At 53.2% G+C, this 15,832-nt stretch overlaps 1 protein-coding gene across 4 annotated transcripts in view; it reads left to right on the top strand.

Annotated features, from left to right (window-relative positions):
• The first annotated feature begins 321 nt into the window (after nucleotides 1-321).
• RPH3AL (rabphilin 3A like (without C2 domains)) overlaps nucleotides 322-15,832 on the top strand; it is a 32,595-nt gene continuing 17,084 nt past the window's right edge. For 2 of the 4 annotated variants that reach the window (XM_084219344.1, XM_084219342.1), the window contains exons 1-5: nucleotides 322-370; nucleotides 6,614-6,729; nucleotides 8,034-8,177; nucleotides 9,630-9,759; nucleotides 13,287-13,373. In XM_084219344.1, coding sequence (XP_084075470.1) covers nucleotides 6,653-6,729; nucleotides 8,034-8,177; nucleotides 9,630-9,759; nucleotides 13,287-13,373 — 438 coding nt within the window. In that variant the 5' untranslated portion in view covers nucleotides 322-370; nucleotides 6,614-6,652. Of the gene's footprint in view, nucleotides 371-6,297; nucleotides 6,483-6,613; nucleotides 6,730-8,033; nucleotides 8,178-9,629; nucleotides 9,760-13,286; nucleotides 13,374-15,832 lie in introns of those variants that run through there. The other 2 variants (XM_084219343.1, XM_084219345.1) reach the window with 2 other exon arrangements.

The following is a 15,832-nucleotide window of genomic DNA, read 5'->3' as shown; positions in this document are numbered from 1 at the left end:
CTCCTTATCCACATCTGGCTGTACCCACATCCCCTCCAGCCTTTCTCAGCTCACATCTGGCTGTGCCCACATCCCTCCAGACCCTTCCTATCCACATCTGGCTGTGCCCACATCCCTCCTGACCCTCCCAATCCACATCTGGCTGTACCCACATCCCTCCAGCCTCTCCCAGCACATCTGGCCGTGCCCACATCCCCTCCAGCCTCTCCCAGCACATCTGGCCGTGCCCGGGCCGCTCGGTGGCCGCTCCGGGCACCAGCAGGGGACGCGCGGAGGGCGGGCGGGGGCGGGCGCAGGTGCGGCTCCGTTTCCGCCTCGTCCCGCCGGGGCAGCGGCTCCGGGAGCGACCGCGGCTGAGGCCGGAGCGCAGGTGGGTGCGGGAGGAGCGGCTCGGCCCGGCTCGGCTCGGCTCAGCTTAACTCGGCTCGGTTTGGGCGGAGTTTGAGCTGGGATTCAGCGCCCGGCACCGGGAGGAAAAGCGGCGTGCCCGGGGTTTGTGGGGTCTGGGAATGGGGAGCAGCTTGGAGGGGTCAGGGGCACCCAGAGTTCCCTGGAAGGCTCCGGGAGCAGCTGGGAGCTGGCCGGGATGTGCCCGGTGAGCCTGCCCCGCCGCTGGGCTGGGGCAGCTCCGCAGGTGCCTTCCCACCCCCAGCCCTGCTGGGAATTTGGGCGGGATTGGGGCTCCTGAAGGGAATTAACTGTAAAATGGTAAAGATGTGCGGGGAAACGAGCCAGAGGTGGGAGGCGAAAGCGATGTGTGGAAAAGTTCCCACCACGTCCTGCTTTTGGGAGGTGGGAGAAGCCACCCGTGGGGAGGGGGGATTGTCCTGGGTTTTGGTGATATCACACCAACAGCGCCGTGGGGAAGGAGGCGAGTGAGTAAAGTCTGTTTTTAAGCTGATGGGAATTGTGAAGTTTGTAATGAATTTTCATTCTCTGGAGGTCAGAAGGAAGTTAGGCTTTCTGTTCCTGGGCAAACGTAGGTTGTTATGGGGATTGAGCTGATTAGGAAAGAGGTTCTGACCGTGCTCGTGATGGTGTTAGGGGTATTCCTGAGATTGGCAGAATGGGAATAGGATAGGGATGGATGTGCAGGTAACAGCGACGTGCCGTGCCCACCCTCGGGGTTTTTGGGGTGCTGCAGGTTGGCTCAGGTGCTCTCCAGCACCTGGTCAAAGTCCACGGCTTTCTTTCTGCTCATAGCAACGATGTCCAGGGTGACAAAAGCCTCGGAGTGGCCGCCTCGTGGTGTTGTTCAAAGGGTGCCTAAACCCAGTTTTATGCCTTGAGGATGCCGAGAAAAGCTTTTCCATCCCCCAGATGTGCCGGCAGGGCTGCGGCTCGGAGGACAGGGAGTTTTTTGGAAGGCCTGGCTGCTCAGCAGAGTTCCTCCACGGCCACCAGCTGTTCTTTTCCTGGTTCACTGGAGGTTACCCGTGGAACAGCCTGGCATGAGGCTCCTCTTCTGCACGGGATTCCTGGACAAAGCTGGCCTGCGCTCAGCGCTTCCCTCTGTCCCATTCTTTCTAAGAAACCTGATGCTTCTCTGGAGGCTGGGAGGTGCCACGCTGCCAGCCTCCAGCCTCCCGAGCTTTTTAGCATATCAGAATAGTGAAATGAGTTTCTCTAATTGGCCATTTAGATGCTAATTTGCTTCTCCCATGCCAGATCAACCTGCCCCGAACGCGAGGCAGAAAGAGCCTGCTGTCTTCATGAATTATTCACTTTGCATAAGGCACCTGCCTGGCTGGGGATCAGGAGGAAATGGGTTCAAAGTCTGATAAATAAAGATACACCTTGGCAGGTGGAACAGTGCTGGCTTTCCTCCCCGGCATCAAGGGGTGCTGGGGCACCTGGAGGCTGCTTTGCTTTGGCAAAACCTGTTTGGTTTTTTTGTTTTGTTTCGGTTTTGGTTTTTTTTTTTTAATTTTGGGGGTTTTTTTTGCAGCTCACCATATCTCAGGTAGCCACACTCACAAGTGCCTCTCGTTAATAAAGAATTGTTGGTGCTGGATGTCAGCTTTCCTGTCGAGCTGATTTTATCTTCCCACTCACAGGACTGGCATGGACCTCCAGGGCATTGTATTTTAAAAACTCTTTATAAGCTGCATCTTAAAAGCAGTTTGGCTTCTTGCTGCTGCTGCTGGGATTGGGAAGCAGCTCTGGTGGAGAGGAAACTTCTTATTTTTCCCCCCCAAACCTCATGCTCACCCACTTCTTTACCAGCTTGGCCTTTCACCATAAGGACACTTCCAGCTGGTGTTTGATTTGGTCTGGGCCAGCCAGAATGAGGATCTGATGGAGTTTGTCCCCATTTTGCTGGCACTGATGCTGCTCAGAATGAGCTTTCATGGGGAAAATTTCTCTGATTGGGTCCTTTGGTTGTTGTCCCCAAGCTTGGCAAAGCTTTGTGGTGTTTATTTGGGCAGTGGTTTGGCCTAGGCTGCAAGTCAGCCCTGATCCTGTCGGATTCCCTGTGCCAGCTCTGATCCCTGGATCCCTGTGTCAGCTCTGATCCCACTGGATCCCTGTGTTATCTCTGATCCCTGGATCCCTGTGTCTCCTGGCTCTCCATCTGCTGCTGGGGTTGGTAAGGAATGCCAAAACGCTGCTCCTCAGCCATGCCCAGGTGTCTCTCTGCCTGAGAGAGCTGCTGGGGATCTCCTGGCTCTGCTCAGCCCTTATAAAATCATTTTCCAGCATTTTATTGGTGCCCTGCTGTAGGGGCTGTGGAGCTGCTGGATGTGGGTGTGAGTGAGCAGCTCAAAGTGCTTCAGGTGTGAGAAAAACTTCTCCAAACCCTGATTCAGCCTTGCTCTGGCTCCCAAACCAACTTTGCATTTCCTGCGGCCCCGAGGGTTCTCCTGGCACTTCAAACCAGCTCTGAAATACAGCTGGGGCATTTTAAACCACAGGGGAAGAGTGGTGGCTGCAGCAATAACCTTCCTGCTGGTGGGCTGGGTTAACCTTATCAATCCCTGCCCCTCATTTGTGTCATGGCAACACCAGCAAACACTCCTGGGTTGCCAAGGTTTCCCTGGGATAATGGGGTCTGGCTGCAGAGCAGGAGGTGATTTCACTGTGAAAAACGTGTGTGATGTGATTGGCTTTTTGCAAATATTAACATGAATGATCCAGGGATCTCTGGGAGGGCGTTCTGGGGAAGGATTGTTGTGCTGTGCTGTTCTGTTCTTCCTTGAGCACCTGCTCTTGCAGCTGGTGAGGTGGCAGGTATCACCTGCTGTGTCTGTGCTGTTATTGAGGTAAAATTCATGATGCTCACGTTGATGTTCTGCTGAGAAAACCTGGATTCTTTCTCAGGAGTTCTTTGAAGAGCATCATGTCCAGGGGCTGTGTCTGCCTGCCACTGCTTCCCTCGCTGGAAGGATGATTGAAGATCCCCAGATTGCAGCCATGTTCCCAGTACAGCTCTGATTGTGGATAACGCAGAGGCAGAGCTGCAGGCAGGGATGTGCTCAGCTCTGCATCCTCCAGGCTGCCCCCAGCCCCCCAGGAAGGGCAGCCCTGCAGGGCACTGCCCCTCCCCTGGGCTGCTGTGCCAAGGGCAGCCAGGTGGACCCAGATTTAATGAGGTTTTGTCTCACATGACTTCCCCCATCACAGGAAAGGAACGAACAGGTGGAGTGGTTTTAAAGCAGGTCATAGAATATTGATAAGAGCTCCCCTTTTAATTCTGAATTTAGGTAAGAAGCAGAAGCCTGGAGTGGGAGGTTTTTCTGTGCCACAAAGTGCTGGTGCTTTGCTGTCACCCTGTGTGCAGGAACAGGAGCTGTGGGGTTCTCTTGCTCCCTCACCAGCAGAGAAGAGGAGGGCAGGGAGGGGATGGCTTGGTGCTGGCTGGAGTATTTTTGAGAGAAAATGCAAGGCTGCAGGAGGGGGATATTTCACCACAGCCAGTGGAAACGACTCCCCAGGCTGGTGTGGTTTTGCTATCTGGGTGTTTCTGATTTCCCTGCACTTCTTGTCCTGTACTGAGATAAGAGAGAAGATGCTCCACGCCTTCCACTCCTCTGGCATCATTCCCACACCCATGAGAGACCCTCCTTTCCCTCCAGCCCTGCTTTCCCCCAGCAGACCATGCCCTGTAGTCCCATTCCTGTTTCCTTCACCAAGCTGTGTCCTCACCAGCCTTTTTCCAGAGGCAAAAGTGGAAAGCCAGCAACTCCCATCAGAGGAGATGGCACATCCTGTAAATATTTCAGGGAATAATCTCTCTGAAGACTCTCTTGGGATCTGGTGGCTCTTTAGGCTGTGTTTTGTTTGCCTTTTCTCTTTGCAGATGCTGCTCAGGGAAGGGGGAGGACAGGGAGCTTATGCTGAGTAACAAGAGGCACAGGACCATGACATTGCTTGTTTTTGTTCAGTCACGCTGAGCAAAGCTCGCTGTGCTCTGAGGCTGGAGAATGCCTTTAAGCCTCTCCTGAGAAAAATCAGCTCATGTGCTCTGCTCTGACTCGCCTTCAGCTCTGGTGGAGCAGATAAAGCTCTGCTGGGGTGGGGCAGATGCTTCCAGCACAGCTTTCCACCCGGAGAGCTGCTGGCAGAGCCGACTCCTCTGCCCTGGCTCTGCTCTGGGGCTCGTCTCCCGCTCCAGATTTTATTCCAAAGACCCCCCCAGGCACCACAGGCTGCTTGCCTGGAGCCCTGCACGGACACAGAGTGTGGGCTGTGCTGTTCTTCAGGTGTTCACGAGTGGGAGGGAGGAATTCATGGCGCAGCTGAGGAGTAATTTAATATATGCATTCGTGTGGGGGGCTACATATGCATATAATCCTGTAACCACACCTCACAGCCTTGGGAAATCTCTGGAAAATCCCAGGTCTGCCATTCTGTGTGCAATTGTAGCTTTTCTCTGCTTCCAGCTCAGGCCTGAGGGTGGGAGCCTCTGTGTTCTTGTGCTGTTCATGGCTGATTGCTCCCCTGGGTGTGAGCACTGCGGGGTGGGAGTGGGGAAGGTGTTCTTGGTGTTCCCTCCTGGCTGCAGATTGGCAGATTAAAAGAGCAGGAGGTGTTCTGGGGCTGGATGGGAATGTAAAACCCAGTGTGTGGCGCTGAGCAGAGAGGGGAGAGCAGTGCCAGGGTTCAAGGTTTTCTTCTCTTTCAAAAGCCATCACTTTGGCTAATGTGGCAAAGGTTTAAAAAAATCCTGTGGGACGTTTCTGTCTGTCCTTCCTGCCTCAGCCCTGCTTCCTGCAGCTTTCCCATCTCCCCCATGCCTCACTCAGACTGTGCTGAGCCTCCACCTTTCTTCACACACGTTTCCCCTTGCACTGAAGGAAATCTGTGTGGAATTTCCCCTCTTCCCTCCTGCCTGTTTCAAGCACTGCATTTTCAGGCTCTCCCCAGAAACTGGGATGGCAGAGAGGAGGGAACTGCTTCGCTTTGGCTCTGGGGGCTGAGCTGGGGTTAGGCAGGAGGGAGCTGGTGTTCCTGTGCCGGGGGATGTGTGAGCTCAGCGCAGCAGGGAGGGTTTGATGTGCCCAAGCTCTGTGTGAGGGGGCCAAGGCCATCAGGCTGTGCCTGGCACAGCACACAGAGCTCAGCGTGGCAGCAGCAGATAGCAGGGGTGGCTGCAGCACTGCCGGGGAGGGAGGCTGGAAAAACAGAGTTTGCTTGGGAACTCCAGCACAGCTGGCAGGTGATACACCTGGCCTGCCATGGGATCTGATTGCTGCTTGCCAACCAGAGTTAAACACCTTATCTCAGCCCAGCAGGTGTGGTTTCAAAGCTGGCAAGTGTCTGTGCTGGGGACAAGCGTTAATACCTGGGAATTGATGCATTAGGGCTTGTGAGACACTCGCTCTGCTGGAGAGCAAATCCAGCTCAGTACATCAAGCCTAGTTCAGCATCCATTGAAATCTTTTGGCTGTGCCTGTCCCTCGGTGCTTCCCATTCATCTGAGCCGCTGGTAGGGCTCAGAACTGCTCAGCTGCAGAGTCTCTTCGGGGGATGTTCCTCCCATGAGCGTCTGGAAGTTGGTTCTTGCTGCCTTTCCTGATCACTTCAGTGGAATTTTCACTGAGCACTGGTGTGCCCGTGCCAGGGACAGGAGCCACAGCAGGAGATCTGCTGCAAGAGGTGCTGTCTCGAGCATCAGAGAATGCAAACAAGCTGCTGTTGTAGGCTGGAGTTATAAATATCAGGCTATTATGGAGGCAGTTTTAATGAAGGAAATGACTTGCCACTATTCATGCTGATTGTTGCGTGGGTTTTTGTTTGTTACCCCATTAAGAGGTTAAAAAAAAGGCAACTGTAGCTTCTTTGTGTCCTTTGGAGTGGCTTTCTCTGTCAGAACTGCAGCGCTGGGGCTCTGGAGGTGGGGAGGCAGGGATTATTTTTACAGACAGTGCTTTTCTCTAGTTTGAAATGAAAAATCAGGACTGACAAAGAGTGTCTGGCTTTTTTATTTTTTTTTTTTCAGAGTATACCATAATATCTAAACTTCCAGCCTTGCCTTCAAGGTATCTGAAAGTATTTATTAGCTTATATTTTATGAGGGTGATGGGATGTTTTTATCACTGTCTGTGGGTGACAGTCTGGCTGCTCCCACCGTGTGTGGTGCTGGCAGATCACCTCTGTTTGCTTCTTCCAGGTGTGACTCCTGCCACCCACCCCTCCCCAGGCTGGGGCCATGGCTGACATGATTTTTGGCAGCGGTTCGGGCCCCTGGGTTTGCCCCAACGACCGGCAGCTGGCCCTGAGAGCCAAGTGAGTCCTCCCCACCCTCCTCCTCCTCCTCCCCTTCCTCCCTCAGCTCTGCCCTCGCAGCTTTCCTGGTGTCTCTGGGCTCTTAGCCTCATCCTGCACCCCTGGGATCCATCCCACAGCCCTCCCCTGGGTGAAAGGAAGGATTGGAGCACCCTGAATATAATTGATGGCATCCCCCAGCTGCCAGCACCCTTTTGTTTTAGGAACTTGTCATCAGTTCTCATTTTCCCCCCAAAGTTAAAATTACTGCACAACCTAAGGACTGAAAGGACGGGGGTGAGTCAAGCTCTGGAAGTGCATTTTTCTTGGATGTTTTCATTCCCTGGCAGCTGGGACTGTGCCACCTCTGCTCTTGCCTGAACCCCTGGGCTGCTGCAGGGTTAGAAAATAGGGGAGCAGCCCATGGTTTGAGGGGGCTGCCTGGCTGGGCACCTCCCAGCCTGCAGGGAGAGAGGGGGGGTGTGGAAATGTGCTCAGTGAGAGGAGCCTCCTGCTTTGGGCTTTAGGCATGGAACAGCCTTCCTTGCTGCCGTGGTCTGCGTGCCTGGGCTGTGGGGCAGGGGGAGAGGAAACAGGAAAGCCTTGTAAATATGATTGCCTGGCAAAAGATTTTGAGAATATAGGAACTATAAGTGAGATTGAAATGAAAGCAAGTTTTGAGATACCTTAGTTACTGAACACATGGAAAACAATGGTGTGGTTGGCTGAAGGTAATCCCCTTTGGATGGAACAACACCCTCTGCTTGCAGGCAGCTCCAAGGGGCAGAGCAGACCCCACTAGCTTGGCAGAAGGAGTCTAAAGAGGAGTTTTTAGGGTTTAAAACTACTGCAAAGAGAGTTTTTAGGGTTTCCAAAGAGTAGTTTCTAGGCTTGGCAGAAGGGGTCCAAAGAGGAGTTTTTAGGGTTTGAAAGATAACACAGTATGGTAATGTAGTGATTCTTATAGGCTGTATGTAAATGCTATAGGATTTGTATCTTCTATTATATTGGTTAGTGAGAATTAGAATGTTCAGCACAGAAGAAGATTTATGGTATTGTAAGGGGAACCTCGCTCTCCCATCCTCTTTGCCACGCTCTCGCCTTCTCTCTCTTTCCCACTCTCTTTACCTCTCTCTCCCTCTTTGGGGCCTGCTCCAAGCAGCTCCTTGCACTTGGCCCTTTGCAATAAACCCCAAATTCCACGACCTGGCCCCAGAGCTCTCTGCTCTGTCCCAGCCATCCTCCCCCTGCCGCTCCTCCAGGGCAGGGCAGGGGCTTTGCGCTTCCCTCCCCAGCCGAGCCCTGCCCTCCACCCCCTCCCACAGGCTCCAGACAGGCTGGTCAGTGCACACATTCCAGACTGAGAAGCAGAGGAAGATGCAGGCTCTGAGCCCCAAGGAGCTTGAGCTCATCCTGGGAGTCATCCGCAAGGCAGAGCAGCTGGACGTGGCGGAGCAGCAGCGCGTCGGGTACGGCCACGTCCCCGTCCCCATCCCCGTCCCCTTCCCTCCCCAGAAAGGTCAGCCCAGCCCAGGCAGGAGTGCCTCTCCCAGCTGCCTGAGCTCAGCCTCCATCCCTCAGAGCATCCCTGAGCTCAGTGATTTTCCCCTCCCATGCTGCTTGTTTGGAGGGGATGATCCCTGCAGGGAGGGTGCCGTGTTTTCCTTCTCGCTGAAGTCTTCTTTGGGGGCTGCTGAGGCTGCAACCCTGACACAGTCCCTGGGAAATGCAGGTGGTGCTGAGTGAGGCTGGGCTGTGCCCAGGGCATGGATGGCTCAGGATCACAATCAGGTGTTCCCTTGTCCCCACCAGGCCCCTGGGATTTGGCCTGGAGCAGAGAATGAGTTTATGTTCTAGTTGGCTGAGCCCTCTGGATGGGGTTTGCTAGCTTGAATTATTTAATTTACAGGCATCCTTTTGCTGCTGCAGGTCTGGCCTGAGCTCTGTCTGTGATCATCCTGCCTTCAGAGGCAGGCAGCTGGGCAGCCCTGCAGCATTTCCCAGCAGTGTTTGTGTTCTTGAGACAGAAATCCCAGGCACTCCCAGCCCCTCTCCAGCAGGCCCTGCTTCCCTGCTTCCCTCGTTAGCGAGGGCTAACCAGCAGTGGCAGTGATGCTTTTGTGATAAATGGGAGACCCCAGCAGCAGGCAGTGACCCCGAGGGCCTGCCTGCTCCTGTGTGCTTGCTGCTGGAGCTGCAGCAAGTGCTCCCCTTGCAGCTCCTGTGGTCAGGCATTCTCTGAAATGCCTTTTGTTTGCTCCCAGGAGCTCCTTTGTGCCGGAGTCCAAGTCGAGGATCATAAATCCGCTAATGATGGCTCTCTCTGGCCGTGCAGCCTGACCTCCCCACCCCGGCAGCCCCTCTTCCAAAGAGCCCCTGCCTTGCTCTCCAAGGGGCCCTGCTGGATGGGACATTAGCACTAATGAGAGTGGGATTCAGGGATGGCAGGATCCCTCCCTCCCTCCTGGTGCTGATGGATGGCCTGGCTGCTGCTGTCCCCCTCTGCAGATGGCCTGGAGGTTGCCAAGCAGTGATCTCATGGCAGAGCAGCCTTGCTCTGCCTGCTCCCCACACCCTGCCTCCTGATTGCTTGTCCTGCCTTCCTGCCCTCTCCCAGCCCTGCTGCTGCAGGCATTGTGCATGCTTGTGTGCCTCCTGCCTTCCAAAGGGGCTGGAAGGGAGCAGGGAGCAGTCGCTGCCATTCCCGTGCCACAGCCACGCTCATTTTGGTCTGATGGCTTTAGCCTGGCCTTCCTGCTCCTAATGGCTCATCAGAGCCTGCCCTGCTGCTTTCAGGGAGATGGAGAGGGCTTGGCAGGTTTAGCTCCTCTGCCCTTTCCCAGTGCTTTTTGCCTTGCCCTGGGGTCACCCTCCGAGCTGTTCCCGCAGCGCCGTGACCGTGCTGTGCCTCCTGCCCGCAGGCGCCTGGTGGAGAGGCTGGAGAACATGAGGAAGAACGCCATGGGGAACGGCCTCTCGCAGTGCCTGCTCTGTGGGGAGATGCTGGGGCTGCTGGGCAGCTCCTCTGTCTTCTGCCAGGACTGCAAAAAGGTGGGTTTGGTCACAGCAGCCTGTCCCTGGCAGCAGGACTCTGCAGGAAACGCCACCACGCCCTCGGAGGGCTCTGCAGGGTGATTTTGTTCTCACTGGTGCTGGCAGACCATCAGGTTTGCTGTGGCAGCCTGGTGATAATAGAAGATTCCTCAGGATCCTGGTGACAGCAAGAGATTCCTCAGGATCCTGGTGATAATAAGAGATTCAGAATCCTGGTGATAGCAAGAGATTCTTCAGGATCCTGGTGCTAACAAGAGATTCAGGATCCTGGTGATAATAAGAGATTCAGAATCCTGGTGATAATAAGAGATTCCTCAGGATCCTGGTGATAAAGAGATTCAGGATCCTGATGATAAGAGATTCAGGATCCTGATGATAAGAGATTCAGGATCCTGGTGCTAACAAGAGATTCCTCAGGATCCTGATGATAAGAGATTCAGGATCCTGGTGCTAACAAGAGATTCCTCAGGATCCTGATGATAAGAGATTCAGGATCCTGGTGATAAAAAGAGATTCCTCAGGATCCTGGTGATAATAAGAGATTCCTCAGGATCCTGGTGCTAACAAGAGATTCCTCAGGACCCCAAAGTGCCTGAGCTGCCCCCCGAGCTGGGATGGGCTGTGCCAGCCCTCTCTGCAATTCCCAGCTGGGATTTTGGGGTTTGCAGTGTGGGACAAGGGGCAGGAATGTGCAGCAGGAATGTGCAGCCACCAGAGACAGCTGGCAGCAGAGTCTGTGAGCTTTGCTGGCCCTCGCTGCAAGGTCTGCCCTGAGACCTTCCAGGGGGACCCAAATCCATCCTCGAGCTCCAAACCAGCGCAAGTTTTGCAGCCCTGAGCCTCAGGGAGTGCCTGTGCTGGGTGAGTTGTTGCTCTGCAGCCCCCCAGGGATGGTTCCTGCTGCTCTTGGCCCCACAGCCGAGGGGTTCAGCTGTATTTCTGTGGAGATGATGATCTCCAAAGCATCCACCTCATCCTGCCCCTGCTGGGAGGATGCTTTTCCTGCTCTTGAAGCCGATGGGCACTCACCTCTGGGAGCTCCTTCATGCCAGTGTGAGGTGAGGGCACCTGCTGGGTGCTGGAGTGTTTCTGATGAGTAAAACCTGCTGCTTTCACCTTTTTTTTAAGTAAAAACTATCATGGACTGGTGGTTGGACCACGGGGGACAACCTTCTGTGGCACTGCTGGCTTGGGAGCCACAGAAATCACTGGGATTGTGCAGAGAATTCCTTCTAAGGCAGTGCCTGGGGAAAGAAGCACAAATCTTGGAGCCTCTGGGTCCTAAACCGTGGGGAAAGCAGCTTTTAGGGGAGGGCTGTGGAAGGAAGCAGCAGTGGGGAGGGGGAGGTTGGGTTTGGATGGGAGCAGCGTGGTCTCTGAGCGCTGTGGGCAGCAAAGGGTGGGTGACAGGCAGGAGATTCCGGGCTGTTTCCTGTACTTCAGGCATGTGGAATAACAGGATGTGCTCTGTTCCTGCCTTCTTCCCCTGGCAGTTCTGCCCTCACCTTGTCAGCAGCCAGCTAAGTCACGTTGCCATGGGGCTCTTGAACCCATCTCCTGTGACCCCTGAGCTGCTGAGGAGGCAGGGGCTGCTTCAGACCCTTCCCAGGAGGGACCCTCAGCTGGTTGGGACAGCATGAACCTGTCCCTGAGGAGGGCTGTGACCAGAAAACCCCAGAGAAAAGCTGGATTCTTTCTCTTTTTCTTTTTTTTAATTCCCTTTTTGTCTGGAGTCTGTTGGGCAGTTCAGCAGCGTTCATATCCTGGTTGATTTAAGTGAGCTCCTGCTTTTCCAGGGTGCATTTCAGACTGGCTGCACTTTTCAGCTCTCTGCTAGCCCAAGGCAATTCTGCCTGGGTGCCCTGGGCTTGTCCCCTCCTGCTTTTTAATGCAGTGAACTCAGGGAACAGCCAAGCCTTCAGCAGAGCACAGAGTGAACTGCTTGTTCCCTCTTGTCCAGGGATATCCATCACTCATGGAGTGCTGTGTGCAATAAGCAATTTGTCAGGGAATTATGGATTTTTTAAAGTTCATATTTTTCTGGCAGGCGCTGCTCTGGTACCGTGTCATTGCAGCACATTTAATTCAAAAGCAGGAATTGTAATGATGCACCTGAAACACAGCAAAGAATTTACCTTCAGCAGATCCCTCCTGATGCATCTTCTAAGTGCCACTTGCTGCTTTGGAAAGAATGCTTTTAATATTGGTTTTTATTATCTGGGAAATAATTGTGGCAAGACAAAGGTGCATGCAAAGCCAAGCCAGATGTGTTAACAATAGAGGAGTGAGACAAAGCCCGGGGTGCTTTACCATGCAGAGGGGATTGATGTCATGAGTGAAAGGTGAGGGAGGAGTGGGAGAGGAAAGTGCTTTGTCTCCTGTTTAATGAGAAATGGGGCTGCGTTTAGTGCCCTTGATTTTTATGTCTTCTTCCGAGGGGTTCTGAGTGATGCTCAATTTCCCAGAGCAGAGGAGGAGGAGGAAAACAGCGTTTTGATGCTGGGATTTTTCAGAATTGGTGGCTGGGAGTAAAATCGGTTGGGAATTTCCACTAGAGGGAGCGTTTGAATGAGCTATCCGTGCGGGGACCGGGATTTTGGAGGGTGCTGCGGACCGAGCTGCTCCCTCGGGGTTGGGGTTTGGGTTTGGGTTGTTTGGGCTCTTTTAGGCGCTGTCTGTGGCCGAATCTGCCAATCCCCCTGGGCTTGGCCTTGCTGAGGGGTGATGCTCCGGGCTCAACAAGTTGTTCATTATTTCTCTGGGAGGATGAGGATGAGGGCAGGAAAAGTGGGATGGGGAGGATGAGACCTTCCTCCCTGGGCAGAGCAGCAGCCTGGTGTGGGGGATGTGTGAATCTGGGAACAGATCCAATCCTCACCTGTATCTCAGCAGGCTTTTGCTCTCCTTTGGTGAGTGGTTTTCCCTCGGTGAGGATCAAAGGATTCATCCCATTTCTCATTCAGGCTGTGCTGCCAGGGCTGATAGGCATCAGCTTCATTATGTAAGGTTGGGTGATTCAGGTTGGAAATGGGCTGGGATGCCAGCAGAGACAGCAGAAAGGGCTGTGCAGGGCCAGAGACACCCAGGAAATGTGTGTGACCATGGCCATGGCCACCTGCTGAACAGCCCCAGGTGGAGGAGAGAGTGCTGAGATGGAGGGGAAAACCTCCCTTTGTGTGTTAGAGGAGGAAGGAGAACATCCCCAGTCTCACCCTTGTGCCTGCTTGCAGAGACTGAGGGTTGGGATCCAGGGGAATGGAAAAGCAGCTCTGGAAATTCCCCTGTGGGTGGTGGGGTTTGGTTTAGCCCAGTTCCTTGCAGCCCTGCAGCATCTTCCTGCAGGCAGTGGTTCTCCAGGAAAAACAAGGAATTTGTGCCATGGTTGAGGTTTTTAAGGAGATTCAAGCAGAGCTGTTGCTTCTCAACCTTCTCTCCCCCCAGGGCTGTGGGGAGCTACTAACACCACCTCTTTTTTTTAATTATTTTTGTTTTTCTTCCTTTTTTTTTCTCTCTCCTTGTTTCAGAAAGTTTGCACCAAGTGTGGGATAGAAACTGTTGGAGCCCAGAAACGTCCCCTGTGGCTGTGCAAGATCTGCAGTGAGCAGAGAGAGGTAAAACCCAGCTGTGGGGAGCTGGGGCTCAGAGCATCCACCTGCCACCCCAAAGCTGTGCACAGCCTGTGTGGGCTCTTCCCTGCGCCTTGCAAGGCAGATAATGGGATTTGGGAGGCTTGGCTGGAGGCCAGGCAGGCTCAAACACACACAGTGGTGACAACTTTGTTTTGTGGGGGGTGAAGGGGAAAAACCACACTTGGAGCCTGACTTTGTGGGATTTTTCTAGCTCTGGCCATAAAGAAGTTGTTCCCTTGCACCCTTTCCCTCCTCACTCTGTGGCAAATAAACTTGGCTAACTGTTTTTTTTAATACAGCTTGAGAGATGTAGAGCATAACTGCAATATTTGTCCCACTAAAAATAACTAGAATTGCAGCCTTTAAATCTGTTTTCCTCCCTGCCTGCAAAATCCCATAACTTGCCAGTGTGTGAGACTTCTAATGCAGGTCTCTAAATTTTTATATCCTTCATCCTTGACTTTACACTGCAAAAAAAAAAGAAAAAAGAGAGAAAAGTAATGGTCTGCCTCAATTCTTGTCTGCCAGCCAGCATCCCCCAACATCAGGGCTCGCTGCTCTGTGCTGAAGTGAAGTCTGTGAATTTGTTCTGTGATTACTGATGGATTTTCACTTGTTCCCATCAATTTATTCTGGGCTTTGGCTTGTGGTCCTTGAGCATCAATCCAGTCTGGCCGTTTCAGACCAGCTGTGGAACCTGGGGGCTCTGCTGGATCAATTCTTGAAGCGCAGTCAGAGTGTTTGTGCAGGTGTTGGAGGTGCTGAATTTTTTCTAATTAGTTGTGGAAACTTTGCATTGTTTAGGTTTTACATTAGAGGTTTTTTTTTTTGTGTGTGGGAGCACCCACAAAGTCCATGTTCAGGTAAAATGAGGGATACGTGGATGCTGATAATTTAAATTATCAGCAGCAGTGTGGGTAGGGCAGGAAGAGAGCATTCCAGCTCTCTGGATTTTGATAACAATTTGATACACTGAATCATCTAGATGTTTTGAATTCCAGATAGAGATCCCAAAATAGAGACTGAGGCAGGTGCAGGTATTCTCTGTGCTCTGCAGGGAAACGCAGGGACTAAAATTTGCTTTATTTCCTTTATTCTCTTGTTTTTTTCCAATCTCTCTGTACCACTGTGGGTTTTTTTTCTATTTCTTAAAAAATAATAAGTACCCTGGTCAGTGGACAGAGAATATTGATGTGTCCAGCACGTGTTATGTGTGGGGTATGATGACCTTCAGCACTCACTCTGTGAGCCCTGAGGTACAGCCCAAGTGCATCCCTGAGGAAAATGGATGGACCTTTCCTTCTTAGACTAAATCACAGCCTCAACTTGCCTCTCAACCCTTAGCTTCTGCTTTATTTTCCAATTCCCTCTGAGGTGGGTTCAAGTCTGTCTCCTTTTTTATTTGTGCTGCTTGCTGCTGCTGCCCTGAACAGGAGAAGGTTGGGAGGGTCACAGACATCAAATCATCCACCCCCTGTGCCTTCCTGCATTCCCTGCCTTTATTCTGGGGGTTTGGGAACTGAGAATTAGAGAAATCTTGGCCGAGGAAATTGGGGCAAATCAGAATAAACGTGGCCCAGCAGGATCTGAGGCTGCTGGGGTTGGCCATCCCTGACAGCTGCAGCCTGGGGCAGTATCCACACCTTTTCATCCCTTCATTTCCCATGCTGTTATTTAGCCCTGCAGGCTGGAATGAAGCCAGCAGAAGTTTAGTGACACCTTAGGGTTGAGGTTAGAGTCCCCTTTTTGCAGTGCTGGCATGGTTGTGATTAAACCATCACCCAGCCTGGGTCAAAACCACCTCCAGGGCTGTGGGAACATCAGCTCTCCAGTCAGAGCCCAGTGCTGGGTGCCCACAGATCCCTCTGGGGTCCCAGCTCAGCCTCTCTGCTGCTCTCTGTGTCCTTGGGAAGCTCCTCTGGGAGGGCTGTGCTGCAGAGCTGCTCTGGCACCTTCTTCTTTCTGGAGAGTGGGGGTGAGGGATGGGCTCTGCCTGCTGCTTCCTGGGGTTCTGGCTGCATCCAGGCATCCCAGACAGAGTAGAGGGGATGGGCAGGGGCAGGTCTGCAAAGGGAGCATCCCCCAGCACCCACCATCCTGGAGAAGCCAGACCTCACCTGCTTCCCTCCCCATTTGTCCCAGCTGTTTGCAGAGGGAGCTGTGGGAAACCCTCCTTTGTTTTTCCAGGATTCTGTGGGTGTTTTCCTTTGCAGTGCTTCTGGATGCTGTGGATTGTGGCTCAGTGCTCCTGCAGGCAAAGGTGGAAGCAAATTCAGCCAAGCTCGGGTTCACTTCCGAGGGCAGGAATCTCCCTTCCTCCTTCCCTGCTCTCCTGCCTTTCTTTGATCTTGCCTCTCCTTTCAGCAGTCAGGTGTGATCCCCTGGATCTGTGGGAGCTCAGGGATGCTGATCCCTGCCTGCAGCCCTGGGTTTGCAGTGGA

The sequence above is a fragment of the Fringilla coelebs genome, assembly GCF_963513975.1.
Source record: "Fringilla coelebs genome assembly, chromosome: 20".
Lineage (NCBI taxonomy): Eukaryota > Metazoa > Chordata > Aves > Passeriformes > Fringillidae > Fringilla > Fringilla coelebs.
Note: the sequence above shows the minus strand (reverse complement) of the source record. Positions and strands in the feature narration are given on the sequence as shown.